The sequence below is a fragment of the Mus caroli genome, unplaced genomic scaffold, assembly GCF_978045245.1.
Source record: "Mus caroli unplaced genomic scaffold, Mus_caroli_1 scaffold_17, whole genome shotgun sequence".
Classification (NCBI taxonomy): domain Eukaryota; kingdom Metazoa; phylum Chordata; class Mammalia; order Rodentia; family Muridae; genus Mus; species Mus caroli.
Genome location: NW_028227272.1, coordinates 32,660,358 through 32,678,645, shown reverse-complemented (window position 1 = coordinate 32,678,645; position 18,288 = coordinate 32,660,358). Strand labels below are relative to the sequence as shown.

Genomic DNA, 18,288 nt, shown 5'->3' with positions numbered 1-18,288 from the left:
GATGGGAGAGCTATGAATGATAAAAACAACCATGGACTGAAACACATCAACAAGTGTAAATCTGTGACTCTGAAATAGCAGTAAATGGAAGAGGCTGGGAAAGCAGCTCACCGGGCAGAAGGCTTGCTTAGTATCCACAAAGCCCTGGGTTTGATCCTTATGAAGCATTACATCAACCAGGCATGGAGGTGCTTATTTACTATCCTAGCACTTGGAAGATGGAAGCAGGAGCTGCTATCCTTGGCTACATAGTGAGTTCAAGGCCAGGCTGGGATACATGAGACTCTGTTTCAAAAGATAGATAGGTAGATGGATGGATGGATAGATAGATAGATAGATAGATAGATAGATAGATAGATAGATAGATAGATAGATAGATTACCCACTATTGAAAGGTACCAGCAAGCCAGCTCCTCATTAGAAAACTAGTACATAATAGCAGAATACTGAAAGAATACAGTACATGCCGTACCACAGTGTGTCAAGTATATTGATTCAAGTTGAAATCACTTGAGGAGTTGACACTTGAGAAAGAACCCTTTGCCTTTACTTTTCCTACAGGCAGCAAATCATGAAGAATCTTAGAGCAAAGGAGCCCTCTCCGACCCAGGAGCTTTCATTACCGGAGTCTGGGTAACTAGGACAGTAATTAAAGGGAATAACTCATTGGAGTAACGCTGATCTCCAACTAGCTTTTATACGCTGCCATATATCTTAGGGTCATGCCAAAAAGTTTAGAGCCTAGTTCAAGGGCCCATTTCTTCTACCATGCCTCTATAAACTTTGTTTAAAAGTATAAAAACATCTTGCTTTGGGCTTTTATTTGTACTTTATTGCTGTGTAGAGATCTTCAGGTATGTGTTAATCATGAAAGCATGTATGGCTCGCTCTGGTTGATCAGCCGAATATTCTTCTGTTTCGAGTTCATCCAAAGCCTGCAGAGGTCAGGGAGTGGGGAGGGATTGCTCTTCTTTCTTAGCAGATTCTATGCCATTGCTTTTCTTGCCTGGCTAAAGCAACAGAAAGGAGGGAAAACTTGTATTCAGCTGTCAAGAAGAAGAGCAATGGAGCCGCATGGTGCTGCTTACATCTGGAAGGGTCCGGAACCAGAGAACAGACCTGAGGGAGGGCAGAGCTGCCAACTGAAAGGCCTGCCCAATGATTCATCCTTCCAACAGGTCCTGCCTCCTAAAGGTCCCACAACCTGCCCAAACAGTGCCATTGCCGAAGGACAAAATATCCTAACCTGAGCCTGTGGGAAACACTGAGCAAACGCTCACCCTGCCTTTGGTATCATTGGGTAATGAAACTGCAAAGAAATTTGCTTTGTAGAAGCAATCTAGTCGATATATTGTAGCACTAAAGAATGGATGGATCTAGGAAATGGTCATCAATAGTCAGAACAAAGACTCTATGTACCTCCCTAGGAAAGGAACCAACACCTCTGCAGTAATCTTGCCAAATAGATGAAGCTTGTTAAGTTTAACAATCAATGTACATATAATACAGGAGTGGGACATAGATTATACCACCAGGTTATAGCCAGAAAAATTAGGAAACTATTAGACAAATGACCAGGTTTCTCCAATAAATAAATTATACAAAGAAAGAAAGTGAAGACACATTGTTTAAAGAGACTTAGGAGACATTTTAACAAGCTGCAATGTATTTCTATCCTAATTCAAATAGAATTATTTTAATTTTTTTCTTTAGACAGTCCCAGGGGTAGCTTCACACATACTAGGGAATAGCTCCAGTGCTGAGCTATGTCCCCAGCCCCTATATTGAAATTGTATGAGATAATTAGGAAAATGTTAGGTGTTTAGTGATATAAAATATTTTATATCACTTAAAAAGAATCCTTATAGAAATGTGCCTCTCTTTTGGGTTTGTGTGTGTGTGTGTGTGTGCGTGCGTGTGCGCGCGCGTGTGCGTGCCCAGGCTAGCCTTGAACTTGAGGTTATTCTGCCTCAGCTTGCTGGGATGATGAGTATAACCCAGACTTCTCTCCCTCCCCCCCTCACCTCTTCCCTCCTTTATTTCTTTCGACTTCATTTTTTTTACAATGCTGGACATGGAGTCCAGAACCTCGCCCATGCTAGGCAATGGCTTTCCCACTGTGCTCATCTCGAGCTCTGTGCACTGAAATCACGGTTGCCATGATATGTTGGAGATTTGCTTCAAGTGATTTCTGACAGGGAAGTGGGGACCACAGATGAGTGACATCCCAAGCTGCTCCTGAGCGCACTGGCTTCATTGTACTATCTACCCTGTTGCCTCTGTGCAGTTTTACTCCATGCGCAATTGTTGTAGCTATGTACCAAGCAGAACGTAAACCTCTGGAGGTAGACTTCTTAGTGTCTATGGGGTTCCTCTCTCTTAAGCTCCCCACAGGAGCCTCATCTCATCACACTCTAGAACTCATTGAGTTTCTCCTGCAACGATTCCTCCAGTCTCTGGCCCTGGAGTGGGGTAGGGTGAATAGATTTAAACTTGAGTTCTTTGTTCTAGCTCATACCTCATGAGTGCCCTCCGTCCTTCCTACAGACTCTAAGCTGGGAGATCTCAGTCTCTTTTATTGGGTGATGGAGATAGATGAGGAGACCCGAGTTCCAGCCTCTCCATTTAGAGAAGTTTAATCAGAGTCCTGTTCCAGATTTCTTTATTCTATAATACCCATCATCTCAGCCTGAGGTTATTCTGGAGAATCTGCTTGCTTTCTTGGCACATCCCGCTCTGTAAGCTCTTCAACTCTGTTAAGTCAGGATGACCTTTCTATCCACTTCCGCCTCCCAGAAAGATGGGATTTCTTTTCCACAGACATGTTCCTGCTCATTCTCTGCTGTGTGGATGTGTACCTATTACAACTTCCCACGTGCCTTTGCTGGGTCTCTGTAAAGGAGTGGAGAAAGGAATGCACTGTGCTGTCAGAGGCATAGTGAATGCCTTCTACTTGGACTGCCCCAGAAGTTCCCGGGTGATGACCTCAGGTAATGGCATAGCTGTGTGGTTTCTGTGCTTATAAGGAAGAACAGGCAAGCTGTCAGGATATGAATGGAATTGTCTCTGTGTGGACATGGTGACCTCCCCCATCAGAGACATCAGAGGTATTATAGATGACCACTCAGCATCAGCACCATAGATGACCACTTAGTATCAGCACTGAGATCACCACTGAGCAGAGTCTAAACTACCAACAGCTCCAGGTTGTTGGACTCAGGCATGGTGGATGTAAGGTGGCCTAGAAGTGGGATCACCCCACTGTCTGCCCAGACCCTCTCCAAAAGCTCCATTACATGTTTTGATGTGCAGCTATGCCAATATAATCATTTCTGTGTTTACAAGCCTTCTGGAAACCCAAGATCACAACGCTCTAGCAATTAGGCCCTGGAATTGTACCGACGAAGGTTGTTTATGAGTGCCTACTTGCCGAATTCAAACTAGCTTCATGCTGGCCTTCCAACCCCAAGCATGGCAGACTACTTACCATCTTTTTGAAGATCCCTATGACCACGGGTTGAGTTATGCTGATAATAACTGTAGCAGCTGAACCAACCTGATTTCCCTAGGTCACCCATATCCGCAAGCCCTGCCCCCACTACCCCTACACACACACACACACACACACACGTGCACATAACATACCTGCTCCCCCTCTGTAGCACCTGACTCTAGGGAAGGAGCTGGGAATTTCAATTCTCCTTAAGGAACAGTCATTTACATTAACTGTTTAATAGGGCTTAGGTTCTTAGAAGTCCCTTTAATGGACACTGGTTTGCGTACACTGTTTGCATTTAGATATCCTTTTAAACAGATGTCAATTATTTAAAGTATCAATAAAACACTGAGGTTTAAATGTACTTAAATCACACTCTGGGGCCCAGTGAGCAGCTTAGTGTCCCCTTTCCTGTCAGTGTAATTGTACAGCTCATCTTCAGCCTTTGGATGCTGCGGACAAGCTTCTCCTAGGACAACACACAAGGGTGGGGCAGGTTCCATGACAAAGTGGCTACTTATAGCCCAAAGCCAGGGGTCAGACAGATCAGGCCAGACAGCTGACCAGAGACCCAGCTCTGCCACCAGCTATACTGAGAGGCTCTGGATGGTCTGCCCCAACCTCACACTTCCTTGCTCACCTTTGTGGCCAGACAGTGATTAGAATAGTTAACAACGATACAAGGTCCCTCCTTGGTTCTGCAGGGAGAATACAGGCTGAATTTTAAGGTTAAACCTGTAGGAGGCGTGCTGGTGACGGTGGGTTATGGGTAATCTTGGAGTTGGTTTGCGGGTACTTTAGAAAACTCCACTGAAGCTGACACACACACCCCCCCAACACACACACACACACACACACACACACACACACACACACACACACTCCAAGCATGAGATCTGGGAGTGCCATGGTGTCTGTCTGTCCTAAAACCACATCAACACTAAACTGGATGAACCAAACCCCAGGCCCTAGTCATTAGATAGTCTGAACATCTAAAAAGGTGCATGACTTATGTCCCGCAGTCCAGCTAGTGAGGAGGCTGGGGGATGCCTAGCCAGCAGGGCAGTACCCCAGATGAGGTTTTCTTGACATCCTACAGCAGTGGTCCCTAAATTTAGCTGCCCATTGCAATCCCATGGGAGCTCTTGAAAACACCAGTCTGTACAATCCAGACTGTACCCGGAAGCAATCAAATGAGACTCTCTTAGGCACCAGCGTCCACCAACGGTTCCCTAGCAGTTCCGGGGCACACTTAAGGGAGCCAGGGGTCTAGAGGCAGCTCTATTTCCATCCTAATTTATGGGAACCAGCTGTGTAAGCCAGAAATCTATGTCACACCCCTGCGGTCCAAGCATGACTAACTCTTCTAAGGGTCACCTGTATCTAGAAGTCAGTGTCCCCAATGATCCTCAGGTTATGTGAGGTCACAGCCCCGTATGACCCCACCATGTTAAGATTCCCTTCCTGGCCTCCATCCCTCTACTATTGCGGGATCCAATCCCCTTCATTGCTCAGCTGGACAATCACTGACACAAGCTGGACAATCACGGTGACTGCTTCCTCCCTGACTCCAGTCCCTGTACTGGGCCAGGTGACCTAAATGACAAGTCTATTCATGTTACTTCTCTGTTTAAAACTCATTAATGGATCTCCATCGCCTTCCCAGTAAGATGTGGACAGCACCCCTCCCCCCCAGATCATCAATGAAGACCCCCTTCTCTCCAAAGGCCTCACCTCTCACCTCCTACCCTTTGTTCCACACCCTAGGGCTGTGTGCTATCTCTTCCCTCTGTTCTCCCTTTTGCAAACACAGCCTTTGAGCTCCAGCTCAAAGAAAGGCCAACACCTCTCAATGGCTTTGCAGAGCCTGCTGGGCCCCGGAGGGTTCCTCCTGCCTCCAGGCCACCTCCACCCTTCCTTTTTCTCACAGCTCCCCTGTTAGCCATTTTTCAGTGCTTTCATTTGCAGATCATAGGAAGCCAAATGAAAAGCAACTGCCGGGTACTCAGGACAGACCCCTGGATCAACTGCCTCCCCCATGTCCTGACCTGTCAGGTTTGGCACTTTGGCTTGGTCTCCTATGGATGCCAATTAGAAGTGAGCCTCTGGGGCTGGTAGCTTGTAGACTGCTGACTCTGGGACCCTTGCCTACCTTGCTTAAGCCTGGGCTGTGGGGACATGCCACACGGTCGCCCTACAGGAAAAGGAATCTTACACCATCTTTTATGTACCTGATCCTCCAGGCAAAGAAATGGGCCCCCAATCCCCTTTACAGCATCAATGCAGAGCACCACATTGTAGTAACTCATCACTGTGATCATAGACCTGGCACAGGCAACTTAAAGGGAGAAGGATTTACAAAGCTTCTGATGCATTACCAGAAGCTGTACCGTCCACTATGGAGGGAGGGGAAGGCACGCAGGGTACCTGGAGGCTGGAGCTATGTCTGAGGCTCCTCACTTCTTGATGGATCAGCAAACAGAGATGGGACCAGAATCAGGATTTGTGCTTTTATCTTTCGAGGCCCAAATGCTCTATATCCACCAGGTAGGCTCCATGGCCTAAGACACTGGTTCTTAACTTGTGGGTTGTGACCCCTTTGGGATCACACAATCCCTTCACGGGGCTCACTTATCAGATAGCTTATATATTAGACATTTACATTACAATTCATAGCAGTATCAGTATTACAGTTGGAAAGTAGCAACGAAAATAATTTTAAGGTTGTGGGGGGGAGTCACCACAGCAGGAGGAACAGTTAATTAAAGGGCTGCAGCATTAGGAAGGCTGAGAGCCACTGCTTTAAAGTCCCATAACCTCCCAAAACAGTGCCGCCAATCTGGCATCAAGTGGTTAAACCCATGAATCCATGTGAGATGATTCATCCTCAACTCATAGTATATATACATAGGCCTAGACCTGGCCTTTAGAGGATATGCACTGCATGATTATCAGTGTTGGAAGAGCAGCTTGGCTGGGGAAAGTATACATACATTCATGGGTTCATGGCATTTCCTTTGAACTTCCCCTAGTTCCTCTGGTCCCTCCTTTTAAACAGGCACACCCTTTATGCCCTTAGATATTTCATCTGGTATCCAGCCAGGAGGTTCAATAGTCGATGAGGGTGTGGGCCAGATGGGATGCAAGAAGACCTGAAGGTCAAACTAGCTTGTCAAGGCCGTCTCACCTTCCCTAACTGCTCGCTGCTGCAAAATCCCACACTACACAGCCCAGCACTTGATTAACGCCCGAGCTCCAACAGAATTTTTTGGATCCATCGTCATCTTTCCCTGGAGTCAAAGACCCTGCTTCTCTAATACCCTCAAGCTCCCAGACCAGTGCTGGTATTCAGTAAGTGCCCAAGGAATGCCGGATCGTTAAGACAGCTCCCGGGAAGGGCGATGGAAGCCCTCCCCTCATTGAAGAAGAATGGCTGTCCTTTCTCTGTAATGTTCGGTCTCAGCAGAGATAGGTTGGCATCTGTTTCTCAATCTGGGATAACTGTTCTGGATCAAGGAGTCCCATTAAAAAGCCTCTCGGAGCACTTAGGGAAGTATGCTTGGGGGAGCCTCTCCTGGCAGCAGATAATAAATCAATCACAGCTCAATGAAAATGCGAGATAGACCAGGATCTCTCAGGCCAAGCAAGAAAAGAGCCAGAGACACCATTTCCCTCGGGGGCCCAAACTCTGGAACTCTCCTGTGGACTTTGGCTTTGTGCTTAGGGTGACTCACTGCCCAGATAGCCCTGTAGAGTCCCATTTTTAGCCCTGAAAGTTCTGCATCTGGCAAAGCCTTTAGTCCCTCCTCAGGGATGGAGGGGGCATCCCAGCCTGAGAACTCTTCTCCCTTTCCTTGTTAGTTTCTCCTGCACAATGCAAGAGACCTCTATAAGCCTCCATGTGAGAGGGGTCTGCACCCCACTTCCGCATGTCCTTCCAACGTTAGCTTTAATTGCCAGGGCTTAGTACCGTGATCAGAAAAAGAACAGAGGCTCCTGCAGCGGATCCTAGGGTATGGCTAGGTATCCTGCTGTGTGCACTGCTCAGCTTCCAAATGCAGAAAAAGTACAGGAAAGGAAGAAACCCAAACATACCTGAAGGAGGGAGACATTGGCGAGGCTGAGTCTGAAGAGGTAGTTCCTGTGAAACCAGAACAGAGACCACAAGTCACTCTGAGTCTGTAGGCAGGACCCTGGAAGGCAACCAGCCTAGGCCTTGTGGGGTGCCAGGAACTTGTCCTCTGCAGGGCTTTAGGGTGAGCCAGGCCCAAAAAGCGTCACCTTTGTTAGTTCACTGGACTTTTGCTCAGCCTGGCAGTCTCTATAGGCACCAAGGGTGTAGCCAGGGTGGATGCAGGAAAACCAGAAGGTCTAACTAGCTTATAAAGGGGGCCTCCCCTTCCCTAACTGCTTGCTGCTACAAAATCCCATTTGGACAAGCACCATCAAGGCCACCACTGGCAGGACTGTGGAAGTGGGGTGCAGACCACGCTCACACAGAGGCACCTAGTTGGACTAAATCCATTTTACAGGAGGCGGGTTGTGTGATGGCCCAAGTCACAGAGTCAGTGAGTCAGAGATGGGGTTAACCTGCAGACTTCATGCTGTAGCTGCTCCTGGCTGATCCAAAAAGCCCAGGGAGGAACTACTGGACTCCACTGTTAAATAAAACTAACAGGAGGCCACTGTTTTGGACTAAGTTTTCATAATGGACCAGACTGCAGGGTCAAAATAGAGTCACCTATGCTCACGTCAAATGCTTATCCTTAAAGCAAAACTAAGCTTCCGAGACACATTTCAAGTTGGGGCTGCCATGGTAGTGAAGCGCTCTCTGCCTCAAGTCTTAGGCAATGAAAGTCATGTGAGGTCTCTACGGCTATTCTAGTATTTTCTATCTCCCTGCCCGGGTCCACTTTACAGGGAAGGCAGTTTTGAGATGGCTGGTCTGCTTTGTAGTGTTCCAGCTATCAGCCCCTTCTCACCTCTGTCTATAAAGCCAACCTCTTTGACCAAGTCTACTGGATTCTAGAATCATGATAAAGTCAGTTAACATTTGCAAGCTAAACGGCCTTGTTCAGTCTGCGAGCTCACCCTTCCTCACCATGGGGCTTGTTTCTGTCCATCTGAAAACACAAGACCCCTTGGAGGGACACAGACAGGCCCCTCCCACATAGGCCATGTCTCTAGCCAGTGACTCTGAATTTGCCTTTTCCACCAGCTCTCCCTGGAACACTGTCTCCCAAGCACAGCCAGCACAGCGTTTGCATGTAACAGCCGGTGGCACATAGCCTTAATTGTGATGATGATGATGATGATGATGACGACACCATCAGATACTCATTGAGAATTCAGCATCACCACTATGGTACTTGAACTCTGCAGCCAGATGGGTGAGACGTAGAACTTGGGGATTACGTGGGTGGTAGACCCACTTGGTCAGAGGGTAGCAGGACTGAGTTCAGGTTTAGAGACTAGACTGTAGCTGAGAGAGGTAGGAATCCCAGCTCCACGGACGGCTGGGGCCTGGTGAGCCTCTGTGTCTCTGTCTGTAAAATGGGGAATTAGTTCATGCCTGGCTTCCTCATGGTCCCCGGGAGACACATTTAAAGTCTTTATTATGGCAAGTGGATGTAGCCTGTTTTTTCCAAAGCATCCTCTTTGCCTCTTCAATCTGCCTTTGGCCCATCCCTCTTCAGGTTCCTGGACTCTTTAGGAATAATTAATCTAGGAAGCCCTGGCCACCTCAGCTCCGCTGAGAAGAAATGAGGAGACACTGGGCCAGAAAGGGAAGGAGGGGCCCTGCTGAAGGAAGCCAGGGGGTGGGAATGGGACACTTTAAGCTGGGAGATTCCTCTCCGTGATTTGGCTGCTGGCCCAGGAGAAGCTGAGTGCAGCTTCTCCTCTGGCCTAGGGCGGGGTGGCCTTGCCCATGACCTTGGCTGTAAGCCTCTGCTGCCCCTCCCCAGCCCCCTCTCTACATCCTTGGCTGAGCTTCCTGGCCTCCATACTCCTGGCCCAGGGACAGATGGGCTCCAGCTTGTGGCTCTGCTCCAGCTGTGTTCTCAGGTAACACAGGCATCTGCTCACAGCTCTAACAAATTAAGGGAAACAACACATCACTTGATTCATTTTTATCCCATCGAAAATCATCCATCACGACGTCTCAGTCGGCTCTCAGGGCCGGGAGATGAGAGTGGGGAATCTCAGCATTCTGCCCAGCTCCTGGTCCCATAGGGAATAAGGCAGGCTATAAATGGATAAAAACAGTTCCCAGCCTGAATTCCAGAGGTCCAAGGGTGTCGGGGAGAGAGGGAAAGGAAATCCAGACAGAGGAGAAAGAAAAGCGCTAGGAAAAAACCAAGGGTGGGCCGTCAGAAAAGGTCCAGGATTCAGGACACAGGCTCCAGGAGCCGAAGGAAGCAATCCAGGAGAGAATGCTTTCTTCTCCGTGTGAGGGCAGAGCTAGGCTCAAAGATCCACGAGAAGCTGCAGAAAGAAGACAGTTATGGAGGCAGGTTTGTATGGAGACCCAAAGTGGATCTGGTGAGGCAGTGTGACACAGGCAGGTGACAACCTCTCTGCCGCTGCTTCTCCACCTACGTACAGTATGGGAGTGATCCAAGCCTCCCTCCAGGGCTGACAATGAGACCTGGACCATTTTCTGCATGCATGGCTTGCTACATATACTGAATTATCTGTTGTGTGATGTAACTTATTACACAGATGCCACATAAAATAATGCATGTGGCAGTCATGTTTTCTTGTCACATTTCAGGGCACAGTCTTGGGACGCCACTCCTTAGGTATAAAAGGTATGTATGTATGTATGTATGTATGTATGTATGTATGTATGTTTCTGGGTTTGCTTGTTTTTAGTACTTATCTTTTAACTGTGTGTGTGTGTGTGTGTGAGAGAGAGAGAGAGAGAGAGAGAGAGAGAGAGAATGGGTATGTATGTATGAATGTATGTATGCATGCATGCATGTATGTATGTATGTATGTATGTATGTATATGTGAACACGTGAATACCCTGGCAAGCATGTAGCTCCTGGGGATTGAACCCAGACAGTCAGGTTTGGCAGCAAGCTCCTTTACTCTCTGAGCCATCTCACTAGCTCTATTTGATTGCTTTGCTTTTTCATTTTTTTTGGAGACAAGGCCTCATTATGTAGCCCAGGCTTGTCTTGAACTTAAGGTGATCCTTCTGCCTTAGCCTCCCCAATGCTAAGATTACAGATGTGAGTCAGTCTAGTCAGCTGGTAAAACTGTAGCCAGGAGAAAGGATGGCATGCGTAGCAGTTACCAGGGTACATTGCTGCACTATAGTTACACATGAGGTTGCCACCGGCAGGACCTGGGAGAAGGGGACGTGAGATCTCCCTGTATTCTCTCAGCTGTGCGTGAGTGAGGAACCTTCTCAAAATACAAAGCAAAGCAAATGTTCGCTTTACTGAGAAAGAAAGCTCACAGTCGGGGCTGTCTGAGTGTGTGCAGATTGCCTCTCAGGGAACGCCAGGAGCTCCTAGAGACACCTGCTTGTGAGGGTGTGGCCTTTGCTCTCACTGAATATTCTTGTAACTGGCACGTCACATGCAACGCTGCTGCTATAAAATGATTACTTCATTCAGAATGGTTTTAAATGCTTTCTGCCCTAGCATCCCAGGGAGGGTGGCCATAGAAGAGAAAACTGAGACTCAAGTTGATCCAGCTCAGCTTCCCGCAGACCAGAGCTTTGTGGGTGTCTCACCTCCTTCTCATACAGCAAACAAAATGGGGAGAGCCAAAGGGCAGGGATGGCCAGCTACACAGTGTCACCCGAAAGTGTCCTTCCCAGCTACACAAGCCTATCCAGATCCTCATGTGTTCAGTGCCCTAACATAGACCACTGGGGTCAGGAGGCCCAAGTTCTAGTCCCAAGCTTGCATCTTCTTGCTGTGTGTGTTGGGTCTGACTGTTTTCAAGCTTGGGCACCAGTCACGGGAGGCCTTATTGAAGCAAGGTGAGGCCTACTCTTAGAGTTTCTTACCCAAGATGCTCAAGTATCATGTTTCAGCAAGTTCCCAGGAGCTGTGGGGGACGCTGGCCCAGGGACCCCCTACCTCATCTCAGCTCCTTGCTTCCAAAGCTGGCAATGAATGATTCATGATAGTTAGGCCCGAAAGATGAGGCCTCCCAAGAAAGGTTTAGCATTTGAATCCTGGTCTGGACAGTGGGGACAAAGGTGGGCAGACTATAGAAAAAGAGGCCCTTGTAAAGGAAACATATGGCCTAGGGCAGCGGGCAGCACCCTTGGTGCAGGCAGGCAGCTTGCCAGCAGGGGGCGCCTGGGTACCTCTAACTGGGCCGGTCCTGGCATCAGGGCCTAGAGGGCAGAAGATGGATGCAGGTGTCTTTGCTCTTAATACCCTAACAATATTTGATGAATGAATCTAGCTGAGATTGTGTGGCCTGGGGATCATCCCATTCCCCCAATCCCCACAAGTTCCCTACTTGGTGGACAGTCAGTACAGACAGGGCCTGGTACGGAGGACGGGGACTCAGGAGATCAGTGTGGATACTCATCCCAACAGTTTTCCTTCTGCCCCTCTCCAAGTGCTCCCATACTCTCCTCCCTTGTTACCCCATTACCTGGCTCCCACGATGAGCTGGTTCCTCGAGGGATCAAGAGCAAGCTGGGAGAAATCCCGGACTCCAGGGTAGGTGAAGTTAAAGACCCACGGCTTCAGATCTGGTGGAGACAGAGAGACACTTCTGTTACTGTTAGTGTTGGACTCACCATGCTTCCAGCTTCAGCGTATCACACCAGAGAAGATCACCCAGCTGAGAGGGAGCATAGAGCTGAAGGCCCCAGGAGACCTGAATTTCACCTGACCACCTCTGTGAGCAGCCAGCCTTCTGACCTCAGGGATTAGAGTATTGTATTTCTGCCTCTGGGAGGGGAGAGGACTCTGTCCTGACCAAAGGAAAACTTATAATTACCTACAGAGATGCTAAGCAGCCACCTCAGTGCACATCCATTTGTTCTCCTTCCAGGCTCCAGGCTCCAGGCTCCACTAGCTGCTTTCTCCCCAGACCTCACCCCGACCCAAGCCATTGTCCTTTTTTGACTAGACTTGAGCTGACAACCTCCCATGCTAACTAGCCTGTCTCCTATAGCTGTGGGTTTACTTCCCACAAGGCAACAGGAGTGATAGTTCTGGAACTCATGTGTAGCTACTCTAGTCTCAGGTTTAGATCCCTTCCCAGCAACCTCCAACAAGCCTCAACTCCTGTGACCTTTAGGTTCTGGTCCCACTGGCCTCTCCAGCTAATCACCTGGCATTCATTATTTATTCATTTAATGAGGAGTTGAAATTTGTTCAAACTCATCACCTCAGGCATACTTATCGAAAATGTTTCACACTTCTTGTGATGGTTTGTATATACTCGGCCCTGGGAGTGGCACTATTAGATGGGTTGGGGTAGGAGTGGCCTGGTTGGAGTAGTGCCACAGACCCTCTGGGTCCCTGTGTCTGCGTGGAATGGGTCTCTCGACTCGGGTGGGCAAAGCGTGGATGAATGACAAACAGACACACACAGGAGAGGACGTGTGGAATCTGAGTGTAAGGTCAAATCGAGCATCAGACTTTTTATGCAGACATATTCGCAAGGTACAAATAAGGAAACCGGAATCTTACATAAAACAGAGGAATGCAAACACAAAGACTGGCAGGAACTGAGCAATAAAATGAGACAAAGTCAGCCCTATCTAAGGTCAGCTATAGTCTTAGAAGCCAGGTGTGAGAACTTTTCACTCCTAGGGCAAGGGCTTTCACACCCAAGTCATGGTTCTAATTAGGGAGTTCCGTTCTAGCTAACCATCTCATGAAAAACGCAATACTCTAAAACCACAGCCCAATCTACTTCCTAAACCATTGTAAATTCCTGTATATGGGAGCGACTTGGCTTTTATTGATAGTGTAATACCAGAGGCTATTCTGAATGTCACTGTCTAGTTCAAGGACGTTTTAGGACTGTTGGAACACTGGAAGAAGGCTTTAGCTATGTCAGAATTTAATCTTAAAAGGCATTTATAATAGGATGATACTGAAAGAGAGCACGTGGATCCATACACTAGACTAACTCGGGAATGGAGAATTAAGAAAACGCCAGACTCCAGGAGGAGAGCTTCCTTGAAACTCTTTTTGCCTCATGAGCAGCTTTTAGGCATCCCTGCCTGACAGGCTGACTCGACCGGAGTACCGTGGCAGAGTAGGTGTGTCATTCTGGGTGTGGGCTTTAATATCCTCATTCTAGCTGCCTGAAAGTCAGTATTCTGCTAGCAGCCTTCAGATGAAGATGTAGAACTCTCAGCTCCTGTACCTTGCTTGCCTGGATGCTACCATGCTCCTACCTTGATGATAATGGACTGAACCACTGACCCTGTAAGCCAGCCCCAATTAAATGTTGTCCTTTACAAGACTTGCCTTGGTCATGGTGTCTGTTCACAGTAGTAAAACCCTAAGACACTTCCTCAATCCACTGCACAAGGCCCACAAATCTTTGTACCCTGAGATTTACCCCCACCACTACCTCTTCCAAGATTTTCCTGATACCACCCAGCAGGATTGAAGAGACCCTACAGGCTTCTACGACCTGACATCATTATTCCATTGTAGTGCGTGTTCAGCCTGGTGGTTTGCGCTGGGTCTAGGTAAGACCTTGCTGCCTGAATCCCCAGGCCCCACCTGTATAGCCGTGTTTGAATATCTGAATGACAGCCTCAACTCCTCTCCTAGGAGGATGATCAGGCTTTCTAATAAGATTCCACGGGGCAGTGGGGGTGAGGAGGGAAGGGGCAGGGCAGAGGTCGGGTGGTCTGTGTCTACCCCTATCTTTGAGAAAGCACTTTCTAGTCAAAGCCAAAGCCTTTTATGGGGACTGGGTGGGCAAAGAACAGACCTCGCGGTCTGATAATGGTCTCATTGACTTTTCCCCAGTCCCTCCACTTCTCCCGGGTTGATCCATCCATAGTACCTGAACTTCTCTCTTGCTTGCCAGTGCTGGTGGAGCAGGACTGGAACCAGTGAGGAGCCAGTAGACTGTCTGGGAAGCCTTGTGCTTTCTACCCACTGTGAGCAACTGCCACACAAGGTTCAGATCTGTGTGTGTGTGTGTGTGTGTGTGTGTGTGTGTGTGTGATCCAAGGGATATAAATCATTGCTCATTATCCCTCCACTACAGAGTAAAAGCTGCCCTTCATTTCTGCACAACAGGCAAATGCTTAATCACTCCCAGGAGAACGGGAGGTTTTGCAAGTTGGATGTTTTTCAGAAAACTGTGATATGCATGATAAAATAAATAAGTAAATAATAAATAAATGAGGAAGAAATTCTGCAACAAAGTAAAGCAAACTCCCTAGGCCCCAGCAGGTGGCTATAGATTGGCAAGAAATGTCACAGCCTCTGGGCAGGTTTTCAGCTGACCCTGAGCCATAGGAAATCATAGTAGAGATTAAATGGAATGCGTACCTCCTCTAGGAAGACCTCCTTGATTGGAGTGCCTCCACATCCTCTCCACCCTCTCCGTTCAATTCCTGTTGTATTTTTACAGTCACTCTGCATTGGGTGTATGGGCCTCCTCAGACCAGATGGTCCCTACCAGAAGCGAACAGGTGGCACTTTCACCCGCATGTGGTCAGGGGCATCTCAGGTAAAGGCAGAGGGATAGGAAGGAGTTGGTAAGACTGCACTGCTGCAGATACTGTCTGAGAACTTAGCTCAGTCTTCATCTAGGTCTGTTCTCAGTGGGGAGAGGAGAGGAGGAAACACAGTCTGGGCTGGGATGACCGTCAGGAGGTGGAGGTGGAGGTGACTGGGGGCCTCTCTCAGTTGCTGCCCCTCTCCCCCAGCACTGAAGGATCTCACACAGTCAAGTGGAGGAGACATGGCTGGGCACAGTGCCGTGATCCTGGGGAGGCCTTGGGAAGAGAGCCAGCCTCCTCTTATTAAACAGGCAAAGGGGACCGGAGGGAAAGCTGTCTTTAAAACACCAAGCACGTTCTGAGCTCCGTGTGCAGCGAAGGCTTTGGACGGCGACTTTAGGAGAAAAATGACATTCTCCATGACGCGCCTGTGATTTTAATTATAGTCAATTCAATTACCCACTTTGTGGACTAACCACTGCCAGTGTTAACTCCAGGCTGGCTTCTCCCTGCCACCGAGAAAGGGCATGCTGTGGCAAACCCAGTAATACACAGGCCAAAGAGAGACCCAGGTGGGCCTCCTTAAAAGGAACCCATAGGAGGAAATTGAACCTTATAAAACAAAAAGCTGCCAGTCTGTTTCCGAGACTGCCTGATGCTTGTGGATGCTTGGGAGTTATTCACAGATCTGTCAGGTGTCTGGGGAGGGGGAGAAGGCGGCTCATAGCTGCTAGGTGGGAGGTCTGAGGATCACTCAGGCGTGCAGCACAAGGTCTGGGGGTCTTGGTGGCTGATGCTGAGCTGGGTTAGTATGACTTCCCTTGAACAGCTCCTCGCCCATGGGACCTACTATGTGCTTAGCATACTACAGATGAGAGGAGACCCAGGGAGTAGAGCTGATAGGGGATCAGCCGGGCTGTGGGAACAGAGGCACTGACCTTGGAGGAATAATAGCAAATAGCTGAGGACCCAAAGGAAACATGGGCTTGCTTCTGTGACCCCAAAGCAACTGTCTTGTGCCTGGCACAAAGCAGGGCCATTAAAATACGGCGAGTCCCTGGCCCTAGTCCCCAGGAAAAGCTACATACAAATGCATGCAAGCATGTACTCTCTCTCTCTCTCTCTCTCTCTCTCTCTCTCTCTCTCTCTCTGTCTCTGTCTCTCTCTGTCTCTGTCTCTCTCTGTCTCTGTCTCTCTCTGTCTCTGTCTCTCTCTGTCTCTGTCTATCTCTCTCATTCAGTAATTTTCTGAATGGATATAATAACCCAAAGCTGTCAGGATGGGGGATGATGGCAGAGTCCCTCTGTAAGACGGTGAGGTGGACAGTCAAGTGCATTCAATTCACGCCTGATGACTTAAAATGCCCTTTGGAAACCCAGGAACTCAGAACCCAACTCCACATTTCCTATTCCCCCACCCCCATCTCAGCCCAGTGTCCCATACAGAACAGCCTGACTAGGGGGTGGGGTGGGGTGGGGTGGGGCAGGCTCCCTCTGAGTCACTTAGACTCTTAGCATCTGGGCAAAGCCCCTGACAGGAAATGTTCCATTAAGCGTTGTCACAGGCGTCTCCTGCGTGCCAACAGCCCTAGGTACCCTGTCTCTTCAGCCCATACACCCTCACTCTGTTCTTCTCTTCAGAGCCACGGGGAGCCATCAGAAGTCTGAGCGTGTGCGCACATTTTGTACACTGAAGACATTGCTAATTTACTATAATCCACTTAAGCCTTCAAAGCCAGGATCCCAGCTCAAACAAGGCAGCGTGGAGAAGACAGCTGGAAGCTTTCCTCTCAGAGAGGGGAACCAGCCCACAGCTGGGAACCTGTACACCCGAAATGCCAACCTCTCCTCCCATCAACCTCCATTCCCCATCCACTAACCCCATCCTACCCCTTAAATCCTATCCTGCCCTAGACTTAGTGACTGGTTTTCCCACTGGCCTCTCCATACTGCTTCCTCCACAGGGCAGGACAGGTCTTCCGAGGCAGAGCATGCGATAGTTCTTCAATGGTAGTCACATCAGGAGATTGACCTTGGGGCCTGGCTCTGACAAGACTCTTCAGCCCCCATGACTGGGTTTTCCTGCCCACCCTCCCCCACAGGGTTAGGACAAGAAGGGACCAAGCCACTGTTGGTCAGAATTAAGATCAAGGGGATCAGCTGGGCGGTGGTGGCCTATGCCTTTAATCCCAGAACTCAGGAGGCAGAGGCAAGCAGATCTCTGTGAATTCAAGCCCAGCCTGTTTTACAGAGTGAGTTCCAAGATAGCCAGGACTACACAGAGAAAACTTGTCTTAAAAACAACAACAACAACAAAAAACAAAAAACAAAACCAGGGGACTCTGACATTACATCTGCAAATTGCAGTGTGAACTGCCATGTAGGTGGTTCCAAGAGTATGAATGTGATCAGGGACACTCTGATGGGGTAACAGGTCATGGGAGAGCATCCAGGCCTCTCTAGGATTTGGGTTTTATTTATTTCATTTGGTTATCATCAAATGGCTATCCTAATTTTAGAAACTGTGAGGAACTCACAGACCCCCCTGGAATACATCCAGAGATGCTCACATCCAAGATTGGGAAATCCTTGAACAAGACACTCCCACGCTCTCCCTTGACAAGCAAGAGTTATGCATCACCAAGGGCCCCTTCTGCTGGGGGGGTTCCCAGTACTCCAAAGACAGGCATCCCAGCATTCAGCTTAGAGCAAGAAGGATGCTTTCCAGCTCTTCCTCAGGCTCTTCCTCAGGAGTGAGTCATCACTCTCCTGCCCCCAGAGAAGCCAAGAAAAGTAGCCTGAGGTTTGAGAACATCCCCCCTCCCCCCAGAGCTGAGACCACCCAAATCTGGGTCACTCCCACCGGGGCATCCATAACTTCGTAGCCCATCCAAAGATCCCAGTGAAGAACAATAACTGCTCTGGGACAGGCGTGGGTGTAGGGCTCGAGTAAAGTTATCTATGTCATCTGGGGAAGTCAGAGCTCTCCAGCCCACTGCTGCCTCGTCTTAAAATGGCTACCAGAGGAAGAGTCTCAGGACCTCCAGGAAGGCTTCAGACAACCCAGAGGGCCCTCCCAGGTTTGACCCATGTCCTTCAGGACTCCAGG

General features: G+C 48.7%; 1 protein-coding gene across 1 annotated transcript in view; it reads right to left on the bottom strand.

The window, feature by feature from the left end:
• Sema5b (semaphorin 5B) overlaps window positions 1-18,288 on the bottom strand; it is a 143,617-nt gene that overhangs the window by 22,779 nt on the left and 102,550 nt on the right. Inside the window, exons 3-4 of the mRNA XM_021185096.3 lie at window positions 12,126-12,225; window positions 7,592-7,637 (exon numbers count right to left, since the gene is read on the bottom strand). Of these exons, the coding sequence (XP_021040755.1) occupies window positions 7,592-7,637; window positions 12,126-12,225 (146 nt within the window). The remainder of the gene's footprint in view (window positions 1-7,591; window positions 7,638-12,125; window positions 12,226-18,288) is intronic.